This window comes from Magnolia sinica, chromosome 5 (assembly GCF_029962835.1).
Source record: "Magnolia sinica isolate HGM2019 chromosome 5, MsV1, whole genome shotgun sequence".
Taxonomy (NCBI): Eukaryota; Viridiplantae; Streptophyta; class Magnoliopsida; order Magnoliales; family Magnoliaceae; genus Magnolia; species Magnolia sinica.
Genome location: NC_080577.1, coordinates 7,229,242 through 7,244,952, shown reverse-complemented (window position 1 = coordinate 7,244,952; position 15,711 = coordinate 7,229,242). Strand labels below are relative to the sequence as shown.

The following is a 15,711-nucleotide window of genomic DNA, read 5'->3' as shown; positions in this document are numbered from 1 at the left end:
TCCTTGTTTCTACGTGCGAGCGAGTGTGCTTGTGTCCGTTACACGACACTCTGGCAGATCATGACACTGGATCTGCAGGCATTGAGAATTTGCACACGTCGAATACAGTAATCCATAGCTCATATTCTCAAAATCAAATTGGCCGAGCAATCATAGCCTCAGATACTTATTTGTTAAAATAGGACCATTGGATCTATCATTTTTAACTGTCTATAAATGACCACCAATCCAATATTCAGATGATCAAATAATTTTAAATTTTGGTTCATGACAAAATCTTAACTAGGACCCACAATTTGGACAGGTTATTTTGGATTAATTGTATACCAGTTAAGCAATTTATGAGTAATTTGTAAGTGTCTGCGTATCATCCACGACACTCCGCTAGAGTATCAAAGGGTGCGCAGGGTGGCGTATGATAGCGGAAACGGATAATCAGTTCCGCAGGACGAGTCCCCACATATAAATACCAGACACCATGAGTAACGAGTGCTAGGTGTCTTTAACGCGCGCCTGTGGTGGGAAAATGCACACATCTTCCTTAACAGACCCACCAAATCTCCTTCTCCTTCTCGCGTCGCTAGCTAGGGTTTAAAGAGTCAATTCTCGTTTCAATTAGGGTTTAAGGTGTCAAGAGAAGAACTGTGACTGACAAAATGCCGGTGTGGAGACTCTGTGGCTCTCTAAGATCAGCGGCCAATGCTAAAATCCACCCCGCAGGGACGAAGCTGGGCTTCAGGTATATGTCCAAGACCTGCAGAGCTGTGGTTTTGCCTCGGTTCGGCGGGCCGGAAGTGCTCCAGATCCGTACGGGCGTCGAAGTTCCCGATCTGAAGCCACGTGATGTGCTCGTCCGTGCACGTGCTGTCTCAATCAATCCGCTCGATACGCGCGTGAGTCTTTACAATCTCTCTCATTGCCGGTTTTCTTTTCCTGCCAAGAAATATTAAATTGCTATCCTTTAAATAAAGAAGAAGTTCAATTAATACGAGTTCCAATTCCTTGGGTTTTGTCAAACAGAATTTTGCCATGAACAAATGATTAGTTTTTATTTTATTTTATTTTTTACTTTTAGGGTTTCTTGGATCTTTAATTTGAAATTCGAATAATCGAGAAAGAAATAATGAGATTTCTTGAAAATCAAGTTTTTCCGCAATCTCTTTTAATGATTAAATCAAAGGGTCGTGCAGCTTCGAAGTAGCTGAATTTCAGACTGCGAACTTAGAAAGCTGTAGCTTTTAAAGAAGAGTTTGAACCTTGCGCATTTAGTTGCGCAATGACTTACATGTGGCAGATGGACCAGTGGATTCCAGCTAGTGGGATCACCATATATGGATGGTGCTTGATAACGACACCGACAGGATGATCCTAGTAATCACCTTTTCAGCATTGAAATTTGACCATTTGCTACTTTCGTCTTTTGCATTTGGTTTAAAGGCCACTTATGCGATGGCTAAGCGTGTTTCCAACTTTGGGCTGTTCGTGGATAGGACACAATGGATTGATGGTCTGGATCCACTGCTCCACCTGCCATGTAGCTTGATGCAAGACAGGATTGTTGAACAATGAAAATTTCACTGGAAGCTTGTCGTAACAACTCTGGTTTTGTGGAATTTAGGGCATTATAGGCAATGGTGGTGATGCACCTCCATCTGGCCTCTGTTCGGTGCAAAACTAGATTGTGTAGGGGAAACTGTTTTCATTGATAGAAACCTGATTGTTGCTCTTATAGCTTGAAACTTTCATTATTCATAATTTTGCAGTGATTTTGAATGAATCTCATTGGTTTTCTTTGAGGAAGAGAGAATATAGCAACATCATGAAATGAAGCACAATAATGACCTAAGGTTGACAAAGAACAAAGAAACACACGATGGGGGGCCTGAAGTGGTTAGTGGAAAGTTCCTTTTAGTTATAAAGTGACACACAAACAGGCTCTTATGTTCCAAAAGTTCCGCTTGAAATGAACAATATTTAATAACAGCACACTCAGCTTAAAGCAACTAATCATACTTCTCTTTGTCATCATCATTGCCCTGTCCTAGCTATTTGGGTCTGCTTTACTAATCTTGTTTCGTCAACCATGATGTAAGTGAACAAGCCTTCTGTCACTTCTGACTACCTTTATCCAAGTCCTTTTAGGTCCTTTCATCCCCTTTTCATGCCCTTCAACCACAATCAAGGTTCCCCTTCTCACTGACCATCTCTGGTTAAAGCACCAGTTGTAGCATAAACAAAAGCTCAATATGAATAGAAGTTGATAGGAAATGCTCCAAGATATATGTCAGGGCGATCCTTTGTCCCCTTTCCTTTTCCTTATTGTGGGTGAGGCTCTTTCCAGAATGATTCTGATGAGCCAGGAGGTGGGGATTTTAGGTGGTATCAAGGTGAAAGGGCTGCCCTTGCCTTTCTCTCATATCCAGTATGCGGACGATAATCTTGTGTTTAGCGAAGCTGTCCCAGCCAAATTAGACAACTTGTGCATTACGATCCGATGCTTCGAGGCGGTGTTGGGCCTGAGGGTGAATATGGCTAAATCTAAAATGTTTGGGATTAATCTGAATGAAGAGGAGGTTAGCTCTTTTGCCGCCTCTTTTGGTTGCTCTTCGGTTCAGCTCCTGACTTCCTTCGTCGGTCTTCCACTTTGCAAGGGATTACCTCCCAAATCTCATTGGGACAAGGTCATCAAAAGGTTTGAGGATTACTTGGCTAGATGGAAATGTAGATATTTATCTTTAGGCGGCCGTCTCACTCTCATTAAGGCAGCCCTCTCAAATTTGCCCCCATACTTTGTCTCTTTTCAAATGCCCAACTTCGGTCTTGTCCATGCTTGAAAAACTAAGACAGGATTTTCTTTGGAATGGGAGGGAAGAGAAAAGGAAATTTCATCTTGTTCGATGGCCTCAGGTTTGCAAGCAATTTCATAAAGGTGGAGCGGGGATCAAGGATCTCAAGACCATGAACATGGCGCTTCTTGGGAAGTGGATATGGAGGCTTGGGATGGAAGACGATTATCTTTGGAACAAAATCATCAAAGGAAAATACGGCGCTTCTCTTGGAGGATGGTGGTCCAAAGACTCCTCTCTTTATCGGGCCTCTGCTATTTGGAAGGGAATCATATCGTTGAAAAAGGAAGTTCTCAATGGCATTGGTTTTGTCTTAGGCAATGGTGCCAAAATCCATTTTTGGGAGGATGTTTGGGTGGGCGATGTCCCTTTGAAAGATGCTTTCCCAAACATTTTCAGCCTCGCCTCCGGCCCTTCTATTAATGTAGCAAGTTGTTTCAAGCCCTCGGCTAGCAATTTAGAGTGGTACGTCGCCTGCAGAAGACACCTTCAAGATTGGAAAATTGAAGAATATGTGGGGCTTCTCCAACGTATCTATAGTAGTGCGCCCGATCTCCTTGCTCAAGATAAATTATTTTGGAAGCTTGACAAGTCTAGCATATTCACGGTTAAATCTTTTTATTCCCTCCTCGACCGTGACTCATCTTCAAATGAAGCCTCCCCTCCCTTTCATATTTGGAAGTATTCGGTCCCTCCAAAGTTCTCCTCTTTTGGTTGGTTGGTTGGTTGCTAGTAAGAAAATCCTACAGTTGATAATCTGAGGAAAAAGGGAATGCCTTTAGTCAATGTGTGCCTCTGTTGCATGGAAAATGAAGAATCCGTTGATCACCTCCTTCTTTTGTGTCCTTTCATTTCTCGGATTTGGGCTGAATTTCTTCTTCGTTTCAATATTCAATGGTGCTTCCCAAATTCGGTGTCTCTCCTCATCAAGGCTTGGCATGGGGTGAATCTGGGCAAGCACAAGACGCGTTTGTGGAGAATGACATTAATCGCTATTTGGTGGGCTGTGTGGGAAGAAAGAAACGGTAGATGCTTCAGGGATTCCTCAAATTCTGATTTGGTCATTGCTAGTAGGGCCAAGACTCTGTTGATAGAATGGGCGGTGTATGTTGTGGGCCTAAAAGATTGTGATTTTCTGTTTCTTGGTGTCTAGTTGTGATTGCTTTCTCGGTGATCTCTTCTAGCTCCCTTTTTGTATCTCTTTTCTTATATATATATCGTGACTTTTCAAAAAAAATAAAAAATGCTCCAAGATATATGTAAATCTAAGCTTATGAGTTGATTTTGTGTATAATTGTGCTCACTAGTGGCAAAATTGATATATTTTTGTGAACTGAATTCTAATTTTTCTGTATTTTTTGCCTTTGCAATTATTTTGTTGTTTATCAAAAAGAAAAAGAAAAAAGTGAAAGAAATATAATTCTTGTGACACTTGATATAAGCATTGTAGGCATGCATCAGAAAATGCAGTAAATATTTATTAAATGCTTCAAATTTTAAAATCTTCAGATGCGATCTGGTTATGGACGTTCCATATTTGAACCACTTTTGCCACTGATTTTGGGTCGCGATATTAGTGGTGAAGTTGCAGCTATTGGAGCTTCAGTTCGGTCCTTCAGTGTTGGGCAAGAAGTTTTTGGTGCTTTGCATCCAACTGCTGTGAGAGGTACTTACGCTGACTATGCCATTCTTGCAGAAGATGAGCTTACATCAAAACCACCTTCAATAACACATGTGGTAAGTCTCTTTGGCTGTCTTGTGCCATTGAGCCTTAGAAGTTAATTACATGACGTTGATGGTTTGTGCTCACTGTTTTTTTTGTTTTTTTTTTTTTCGGAACAAGGTTGTGCTCATTTTTTCTGTTCTGAAGAAGGTCAATATCATTATTTCCCATTCTGAGTCTTTTTCATACAACATGTCGTTCGATTCAAGTTTAATTGCTGATTAACTGTACAAACCTTTTCTTTTGGTATGGGCCTTCTCTTCAGGCTGTCTTGCCACCATTATTATAACCATTTTAAAGCACATATTCTTGTGCGAAGCTTCTGTTCACATATTTTTTGTGATTTATTTATTTATTTATAAAATTGACCAAATATTATATGAGTCTTTGGAGTCACCATGCTGACCTTGCTTGGTTGGTGTCAATTCTATTTCTGAACCACTCTTAGTAGTACTCAGTCAGAGATGAAAAATCATTCCTTTTATCATGCTGGCACTAGATAGCATATGCATATACTCCGGTGATCCTGAATACCATCTCTGTGATCTTGCAGGAGGCAAGTGCCATCCCCTTTGCCGCATTGACTGCATGGCGTGCTCTAAAGGGTACAGCTAGGATCTCTGAAGGGTATGATTATAAATGTGACTTAATCTCTGTTTGCAGTTGTAACTTTGCGACCAGTTATCAGATTTTCTGTTATAAGATATGATTGGAAACTTACCGATTAACCCTATGTCCAACCAATTGACGGGATTCGATTGGCCGCCTACAATTTCATGAAGAAGGCTGTTTTGTGGTTCAAATTTTCATTCAAAGGTCAAACTTTACTGTTTTTAGTAACTTACTAATTTTAGTCGTTTTAGGGTTTTAAGGGTCCAAACTTATCTCAAGTCCTTATTTGGGTTATCTAAGTGTGATTAAAGTTTGAGTTGATTTATACGTCTTTAGTTTTTTATTTTTAGTATGCTTTACCATTGGGTCGAATTAGGAATCTTCAATGTCTTGGTTATATAAGCCACAACAAGTGCATTTCAATTGCGCGTCCAAATAGGCTCCGGAATTTATTATACCCTATGATCTTAGGGTGCATTTGGCTCTTGGCCATTTCAGGAAAAAATAAAATAAATTGTGATTTTAGATTTTCTCCTCTTAGTAGAATCTCAAAAAATTGAGAAATGGACCTCTTTGTGTTGTATTGGAGAGAAAGAGCTCTTTTGCATCCCCACGAGTATCTTTTCATGATTTTTAGAAATTCTACTAAGAGTAACTCTGAAAAAAAATCATGAATAATTTTCTTAGAGTGCAAGCCAAATGCAGACTTAAAGATCATAAAGTAGTGATAGAATGGCGAAAAATGAATGTCAAATATTGATACATATATTTAACATTTGATGCTTCTTCTGTGTCATGGTATATTTGTGATAGTGTCACATTTTGATATTTTGGACACTGCTTTTTATTCATTCAGCCAAGTGCTTTCATCTCCAGTAGTACTACATGTTCACACAAAGATAAAATGTAAAAGTTCCGGCTGGAATTTGTTTAGTTGATTCTATGATTCTTGCACTTCAATCATCTACTCACCTTCGTTTCAGCTCAAGATTGCTAAGTTGCACGTCAATCAGACGTTAACGGTTTGCACTGGAAATACCACCACACATTTTTTTATTTTCCTCTATATGCATTTGCAGCACAAATGACATTCAATTATCTGTGAGCCATAAGAAACGCTTATTCCATAGCCCATGTAGCTTTTCACAAACAAAGAAACTCGAATTGACGAAACACTTGAGATTGTCTTCTATAAACACCGCATGCATACGGTCCGTTTCTCATTTGTTGGAGCTGGAAACCAGAAAGCACAACTGCTAATGGACTAGCCCCTATGCGTTCTTTTCTTTCTTTGTTTCTTTTCTTTTTAAATTTCTTAGTTTTGGAATTCTTGTTTCTCCTTAACTCTCTCTCTCTCTCTCTCTCTCTCTCTCTCTCTCTCTCTGAAAAAGAAAAGAAAAGGAAAAAAGAAAAAAAGAGAGAAAAAATTCTTGTTTCTTCTCTAGTGAGCGGGTAACCATTAGAGGCTAGACACAAAACCCATGTCCTTCTAGCAACCTTGTGGCTTCCTCTTTGGCACCGAATAGAGTCCTAGGGAGGGCTTCTCCCTGCTGGGGACCCACTTCGTTATGGGTTACAGATTGACATGATGGCCCCGTAAAGTTCAAGAAAACCCTCCTAAGTGCACATGGGGCTTGTTTCTTCTCTAATTTTCTCATCCACTGTGGCTGGGCAGTAACTCAAAAAATACAAATTCAACTTCTTTCTCATTTATTTCCATCCAAAAAATATAGATCAACTTCATTCTCCTTTAATTTCCCTTCAAAGCACACATCCTTTGGGTCTCATGGTAAGCTGGATGCTCTTAAGCCATTTTGTTAGGAATGTGACGAGAATTGCCATTTTCACTTGACACAACTTCTAATGCAGGACAACTAACCACTTGTTCTAAAAGCTTGAACTGATAGAGCGTGGCAAATCAATCCCTTCATCTCATAGCCCAGGCCCCATATCTCATGGGTTAGGTCCTCGGCCGAACCCCCCTTGTGGGCCCCACATCACTTCCTTGCATTAATCACCCTTGGTGAGGAGTCTCAAACATGAGACTTCCCACTCTAATTCCACTTTCATACAAGACAACCAACCATTCACTCTAAAAGCTCGAACTGATAGAGCATGGCAAATCAATCCCTTTATCTCATGGCCCAGGCCCCACTTCCCATGCGTTATGTCCTTGGCCGAACTCCCCTTGTGGGCCCTACATCACATGGGTTTTGCCTCACACGAGCCCCCCACCTCACATGGGTGGGCCCCGCCTCACACGAGTCATCCGCCTCACATGAGCCCCCACCTCAAGTGTGCCCCTACATCCCACAAGCCACCCCACTCGTCGGTACATGAGTTCATGCATTAACTTCTTGTAATGAGCTTGCTATAGAAGTATCTGGAATATGTCCAAAGTTCTATTTAGCTGTCTTCTTATCACAATATGTACCATCTCGATTTCCATAGATTACTCTGTATCAGTTCACTTATTAAATGGATTCACTCTTCAATAGCATGTAGTTCTTATATCTTATGGACCTTTTTTGTGTATTCCCCATCATTACGATATTTTTGTATCATCTCCCTAGACAAAGGCTGTTGGTGTTGGGTGGAGGAGGAGCAGTTGGACTGTCTGCAATTCAGCTTTCAGTTGCTGCAGGGTGCCATGTGTCAACTACGTGTGGAAGTCAAAGTATTGATCGAGTTTTAGCAGTTGGTGCCGAGCAGGCCATTGACTATACTGCAGAGGTGATGGAATTGTGAAAAATTGTCTTTATTATTTTATCTTGTCCAGTTCCTTTGTAGCTAATAACTCGACATTCTGAGTAAGGAAGCAACTTTAGCAGTTTACACTACGAAAACTGATCATTCATACCCTCATAACATATCAATGATGTTCTTGCAATTTTATTTTATTTTTGGAAAGATGAAGAACTGTATTAGCCCGGAGCCGAAAAAAGGAAAACAACAGGAACAAAGGACAAAGCAAAAATAAGAGAAAGAAAACAAGAAGAAAAACAGATCAAAGCTTAGGAACAAAAAGTGGCTTTAGTCACCCCACCCCATAGAGACCTCAAGGTATGTACACCTTGAGATTCTGAAATGCAGTACAAAGAACCCCAGAGGATGAGCCACTCTTATTGTAGAAACAACGATTGTTTCTTTCAACCCAAATGGTCCAAAGAGCAGCAAGCAGAGCAAGCCATCATCTTTTCTTTTCCGAGCTTTCCCCCACCTCCTATATGCCAGGAATGAAATGGCCTTTGGTAGTATAGGGCACCACCCATGAGACCTCTGCTTGGGATAGAATACCATTCAAAATAGCCGAGGTGAAAGGGCAGTGAAGGAATAAGTGGTCAACAGACTTAGTGTCAACAAGGCAAAGCAGGCACACATTGGTGAGAATAAGACCTCTTTCACGAAGATTATTTATTGTAAGCACACGGTTCCTCACCGCCACCCAGGTGAATGCCGCCATCTTTGGAGGGGCTCCATACGACCGGACTGGTCCAGTATGTCAGGGAGAAGCAGAAGACTCAGGAGTCGACAGAATCACATTGAAAAAAGCTCCCAACCTGTTGTGACTCCAATGCAGCGTGTCCTCAGCCCCAGGGTCTAGCACGAAACCCTATGAATGGGAAATAATAGATAAGTCCTCTATTTCAGAGTCCAACAAGTTCCTCCTAAACAGGGTAATCCAAACCCACTAGAACCAAGACCCGAGAAACATTCAGCAATAGAGATGTTTGAAGTAGGGCAGATATTTGCCAGGGACAGAAGGGAGAATTTGAGGGGGGAATCGCCACACCAAGGATCCTCCTAGAACCTAGTTCTCTCTTTGTTACCCACGGAAAAACCCAAGCTTTGGAAGACCTTAACAACCACAAGGGCAACCTCCTTCCAAGGGCAGAAGAGCGGTATAGAGAGGAACCCTTGGTCCACCAACCCCTCGGGGCCAGACCATACTTGGCAGCGGAACAGCTTTCCACAGGCTGGAATCTTTTACACAAAAATCTTGCAAAATTTCCACAAGCTGGAACCCTTGGTCCATGAACCCCTTGGGGTCAAGCCATTCTTGCAAAATTTCTTTTGCACTTAAAAAATAAATAAATTCTTGTACATATAATAATATAAGGGACCCGCATGGGGTTTGGGCAAATGGTTAGCGTCATGGGTTTGCTCCCCGTAGATGCGATTTCTATTCCCCATCCCAGGATTACCCGATGCACATTATTTGTGGGTGATTGCGTGCATCTACAGGGATTAGTCTTGCCTTAAAATGGGGGTGGGGACTCCCTATTGTCATTAAAAAAAGGGGTCTGTTTGGGAGCCACTTAAAGATAAGTTCATCTCATTTTGGGTAATCATAATTATGTATCAGAGGTCATATATCTTTTTGGTAAGGGTTAAAAATAATCTTGATAACCAACAATCATGATATCTTTATTTTATTTTATTTTTTTAAATTTTTTTGAAAGGTAATCATGATCTCATTTTTAAGTGGTCCCCAAACAGGCCCTAAGGCTAGCATTTATCATCTGTACAGGTCAAGCTTCTTAATACACATTATATGACATCTAAAGTAAATCATCTTGTAATTAACATGCATGTATTATGATTTCCAGGATATTGAATTAGCAATCAAAGGGCAGTTTGATGCTGTTTTAGACACCATAGGTGGGCCAGAAACAGAAAGAATAGGCATCAACCTTCTAAAGAGAGGTGGGCACTACATGACCCTACAGGTACTAGACAGGAACCTTTTGAATTCATGAGCTAGTAGGCAATTACCAGTGCTTAGTTTTGGAATTCTGCCTTCCAAACATTGTAAGGTTTGTTTTATATCCGTTGTAGGGAGAGGCGGCATCCCTGGCTGATAGGTATGGATTAGCAATTGGGCTCCCTGCTGCTACAGCCGTTTTATTGAAGAAACAAATTCTGTATCGTTATTCCCATGGAATAGGTATGGAGAACACATCATTGTTATCTGAGTATATCATATTCGTAATGGATATTTCCTCCGTACAATGAGTCTGATTTCCAGCTCCATATGAAAATGTTTATTAGCCCCAAATCCTGCATGCGTTATCCTTGTCCTAAAAAAAAATAAAAATCTGCATGCATTGGATATTCATTCCCCCGGTTATGATCCTAAAACCTGGGTTAATACATACCTGATTAGTTTTCCTGGATTTTCATAAGGTGTCCTTGGTCATTCTAGAATGTGCTCATTTCCAAAATTAAGTCAATGTACACTGATTTCAAAAAGGATTTTTCAAATATTGGAATTAAGAAATCTACCTTTTGTGAGTTCTTTAACTGTTTTGATTACTTGGGGAAATGTATATTTTCTGTTCTATGATTTCTATGGTCAGCAACTTATTTCTGGTCTTCTCTGCTATCCTGATGGGGCCTCTTCCTTTGGCTTCTCCACCAAATCAGTGTCTTAATTTTATCATCGAGTTGTCATGAGGGTAGACATTGTGGCCCATGAGTATTATATACTGCCTCAAGATGTGTCTTCTTAGCTGATTTTATGAAATGAATCACTTCTTTTACAATGTTTTAGTAGATTAAGATGGTGTTTGGTAGACGCCTAAAATGTCCGAAAATCTGCTCCCATTGCATATGGGTGCACTCTTTTGAAAACAACATTTATGAAAGCGCCTTTTTACGCTTAAAACCCCGTCAGCGCACAGAACAGAGGGAAACGCCATTTTTCCCTTTTCAAAACAACTTTTTTGGATGGGAGTTATTTGCTACTCCCGCCATGGCATATGCCACGTGACGCACAAGAACTCAAAATTGCACATGCAACATTAAATAATTGAATTTGAACCGTCCAAATTGCAGGGCACATTGTAGATAGTTCATGATCATCCCAAAATCAGATTGGTTAAACAATTTAACCACAGATTTGTGGACTCTTGCTTGATGAATACCGAACTGTTGGTTGTTTTTCATTTCAACCTCCACTAAATTCCTCAAATCAATGTAAAATTTTCATATATGATCCTCCCAACTAAGAATCACAATTTGGATGGTTTGAGTCGATTTTGTGTTATGTGTGCAACTTGTAAATGCCTTTATATTAACCATCACACTCTGTGAGAGTAGCACTAGTGAGCAAACTTTGAGTTCAATGGGCTGCACTCCTAACGATAATTAACCACCAATTTTAAAATGGTGACTCACCCTCCTTATGTGTGGCCCTGATATGCCTATTCCAACTATCAGAATTGTTGGGCATATTATGGATGGACTGTATCTCTAAAATCACCTTAATAAACCAATCCTAACCATTCAATTGGTGGTTCATTATCATCATCCACGTCTTCTCTCAACTATTTGGGGTTAGCTACATGAATATTATTACATCATTCCACACCATCATGGACCACATCCTTAGTTAGACCATGGGTCCTTAGGTCTTTTTTACTGCCTCCATCCACATCCTTTTGGGCTTTCTCCTTGCCCTTTTAGAGCTTTCAACTTGAACCAACTCCTAACCTTGGTATGCTGTAAAGGCCGTTACATAAAGGTAACAGTGGCAACTGTTACACGTTATGGGGTTGTAAAGATCGTAACAACCGTTGCGGAAAAAAATGACCCGTAAAGGCTATTGCAAGCCCCGTAACGGCCCATTATGCCCCCCCTAAAGGCTGTAACGGTCCATTACGGGGCCGATATAGGTTCTTCGGTGGGTTTTTTTTTATTTTTATTTTTTTCAATTAAAAAAAAGACCATAAAGGCTATTACGGGGGCTGTAACAACCGCTACAACCCGTATTGTAAAGGTAACAGTGGTGGCCATTACGGCCACCGTTACTGTTACAGAATACCTTGCTCCTAATGATAAAGATCTTGGTCTCAGTTACACATGGCCAAACCATCTAAGTCTACTTTCCCCATCTTATTATCTATTGGTGCTACTCCTAGGTTCCATCGAAAGTATTCATTTCTAATTCTATCCTTTGTTGTCTTGCCACTCATCCATATCAACATCCTCATTTCAGCGTCATGTAGGATGCTCTGATCATTTCTGCGAAGGATCCATCGAGTTGAATATATTCCTGAAAAGAAACTACTTACCGACTATCTCGTTATCTGTTAGATATTTGGGGGGACAGCTGGACATTCATCCCATGCCAACTTTATTGTGCAGATAAAATAGATTGATACTTGCAAGCACAAAGCACAAGCACATGATACCTGCCAAAGTAGCATGTGTATAAGATCCAAGCTGTTTCTCAGGTGGGCCCCGCTGTGAATATGCCCTCCAAAATCAGGCAGGTCCACTTACTAGGTGGGCTGCAAATATCTGTTGAATGTGAACCGTTAGTTACCTCTTCTACTGTCCATTTATTCATACATGTGCTGACCACCTGCAAGTGGAGTTTGCCTAATTGTAGACCAGAGCATGTTCACTGTGAAGCCAGCGTGATGAACTGCCCAGATCTTGTATGTGCTACTTTGGCACGTATGGGACACTTCTGTTAGGCGCTTTTGGAGGGGTGTCTCAGACAATTTGCAAAGTACTCGTGATGGGGACATCACGCGCACACGCACGCCCCCCCTACGCATATACGCAAGGAGGAGGGCCCCACCATCGATCTGGATCGATGACGACGTCTAAGAAGGGCCTTCTAGTTAGAGGACTGCGTTTTGGTTCGTTGGAGTGGACCCGATAGTCATGTGAATCCCACCATAGGTTCTCATGATCGTGGCCCACTATTCTAATTAATCTAGTACTTTGGGTGTTGCTTATTATTGTTATTAGGAATATCATGGATGATTTAGATTGCTTTGATTAATTATTATTTTTTATTACTTCGTCTCCAAGTAATAGGTTGTGCACATGGTGCGAGTTCTGGGGTATAGGGTTTTCTTATAAATAGGCACCCCTTATAGAGTTTTTTCTCATTGAAGATTAATAAAATTTTTGCATTTTTTTCTCTTGTTTATCTGAGTTTCTGAGTTGTGGAAATCTAATTGGGTGTGAAACCCTCCCTTCCTCGAAGGGCTGACTATCATGGTGCGAAGCCACACTCGTCTCGATTCGCCCCCACCTTCTACCATTGATATTTCTCTTCTCCTACAGTCATCTACGCTTCAAATCCATCCTCAATTGCAGCCGTTTTTCTCTTTACAGCAGATTTTCAGAATCTGACCGTGCAGGAGGGCTAAAATTTCGGCGGAGCACCACGCACAGACTGTGCATCAGATCAAGCTGAAATTTGGGGTTTTGGATTCCACCCTTGGCCAACCGGACTCAAGGAGTCGCTTTCCGGGTTCGACTCAAGGAGTCGCTTTCCAGGTTCGTGGCCCCTACGCACGTGCAGTTAGGCCCCTGCGCATGTGCATCACGTCTGGCCCGTTGTCCACACGCGTGGACCATCGTCGGATCCCATCTTTCCTCTCTTTCATTCCTCTCTTACTTACTTTCACTAACCCTAACCCTAGATTGCATTAAGTTCCAATTTATTTGCCCCTTTTCCTAACCCAAGAGTTCCTCGAATTGAAACCTGTGAATCCTTTGGATTGGAGAAATATTTCTATGCACGTGTGGATAAATTTACTCTCTTTTGACTACTGTTTGGTTGATAACTTTGATTGATCCAGCCTAGCTTGTGTAGGCTTGGGCCTGCATAGATTCCCCTTGATTGAGTGCTTGAACTTTTGTGTGGGAAATGAAATTTTGTGTAATTGTTTCTGAACTAGTGTGATCCAAAGTCTGAAAATCTTGCATATCATATTTGAATTTCATGTCTTGCATCAACTCGCCTCTTTGTAATTATTGATTTCTATGTGCACGAAGTTAGATAGCCTTCGGTCCTTGCTCATGGCTTAGTGGTAGACTCACAAGAGTTTCAACACAAAGTTCGTGGGTTCGAGTACCCATTGTGGTGCATGTGTGTTAAAAAAAAGAGTTAGATAGCCTTAAGATTTCTTCAAAACTAAAGAAAAGAAAAGGCAAATGCATTAGATTCTTTGATGAAGTTTGTTATTCAAATGGAAAGTTTGGTATGGATGCTACTACTGTATGAAATCTCAAATACAATCTGAACCGTTCCTTGCTTTGTTAAGATGGTTCTTGTTATCTTAGGAAAAAAAGTTTAAGCTGGTTGTTTCGGAGTTACCTCTTTCTAGTTCTGCTGTGAGTTGCAAACTGATCTTGTGCAGTGTTTTAAATATTGAGGATATCGGCCGATATATCCCACGATATTTCTTGTATCCCACCTGTGCGATACGAAACGTAGAAGTAGTGAGATATATCCCACATGTTCAATCTGGTGAACATTTTTTTTATATATAAATATTTTCGATCCTTTTTTTATGTAAATCATGTTGCATGGATTAGGACCCCATACAAAGAAAACCTATTTTGTGCATTTGTTTTTTCTAATATCTTGATTTGTTAAGTGTGTATTGATGTCTTTTTTAACAATCACTGAAATTTCATTAAAAAATTCGACCAATTTCTAATGTTTCCCCTTGTTTCTAACAACAACGATACATTACACGATACAATCGATGTATCCCATGTGATAACCGATACATATCTGTATCCCAAGGGTGCGATATGTAACATGATACCGATATTTCGAACACTGATCTTGTGTAATGTGAATGTCAAAAGGATCACACATAGTATTGTGGGCATATTTACGTTCTTGTATTTTATATTAGTATGCAACCACTGAAAATCGCATACTTAGGTTCATCTTGGTTTTGACTGTACAGAGTATTGCTGGACATACATGAGGGCTGACCCTGAAGGTCTAGACGAGATCCGCAGACTCGCCGAGGCCGGGAAGCTGAAGGTACCCGTGGAAAAGATATTCCCAATCACACAAGTGAGGGAGGCTCATGGGGCGAAAGACAAGAGGCTTGTTCATGGTAAGGTAGTGCTGGAAGTTGACTGAGAACATCAGGAACTTCATCATTCAAGCAAGATAAATCCCTCTGTAAATATAACTGCTCCTACAGATGCCATGCATGATATCAGTTGGGCTCTTAAACACCGAAGCTCGCCTTCTGTAGGCTTGGCGTGGGAATAATTTTCTAATTAAAGTGCCAAGAAATTTCAAAGAATTTGAAAATTCATGTATTGGATTTTTAGACGATTCGTATAAAAGATTGCACTGTTGCTGAATAAGATGACCACCTTTGTAGAAATAGATGCATACCATTTAACAGTTTCTTTTCATATTTATTATTATTATTTTTCCTTCTTTTTCTTTGATAAAAAGATGGGCACCATAACCTACTGTGCTATTTCAGCAGTCCTTCCCAAGAACTTGACCCGTGATCAAGGTGTGTGGTAACCATATTGGTGGATGTAACGGTCCTCACCGATGCCATTACGGGGGCATAACAGGGCGTAACGTCCCTTATAGGGGCGTGACTGCCAGTTTTTCTTTTCTTTTTCTATTTGTCAAAAGAATCCGAAAACATCTGGGAAAATTCAAAGTATTTAGAGGATTTCAAATATGTGTTTTTTTCCCCTTTATCCGGGTTTATCAGACCTTATCAGCAGGTTGGA

At 40.7% G+C, this 15,711-nt stretch overlaps 1 protein-coding gene across 1 annotated transcript; it reads left to right on the top strand.

Annotated features, from left to right (window-relative positions):
• The first annotated feature begins 491 nt into the window (after positions 1–491).
• Positions 492–15,400, top strand: LOC131245300 (uncharacterized). Its single transcript, XM_058244647.1, has 7 exons — positions 492–893; positions 4,356–4,583; positions 5,123–5,196; positions 7,755–7,914; positions 9,792–9,911; positions 10,021–10,129; positions 14,910–15,400. The coding sequence occupies exons 1-7, from the start codon at positions 657–659 to the stop codon at positions 15,089–15,091; spliced, it is 1,110 nt and encodes a 369-aa protein (XP_058100630.1). The 5' UTR covers positions 492–656; the 3' UTR covers positions 15,092–15,400.
• The last annotated feature ends 311 nt before the right edge of the window (positions 15,401–15,711 follow it).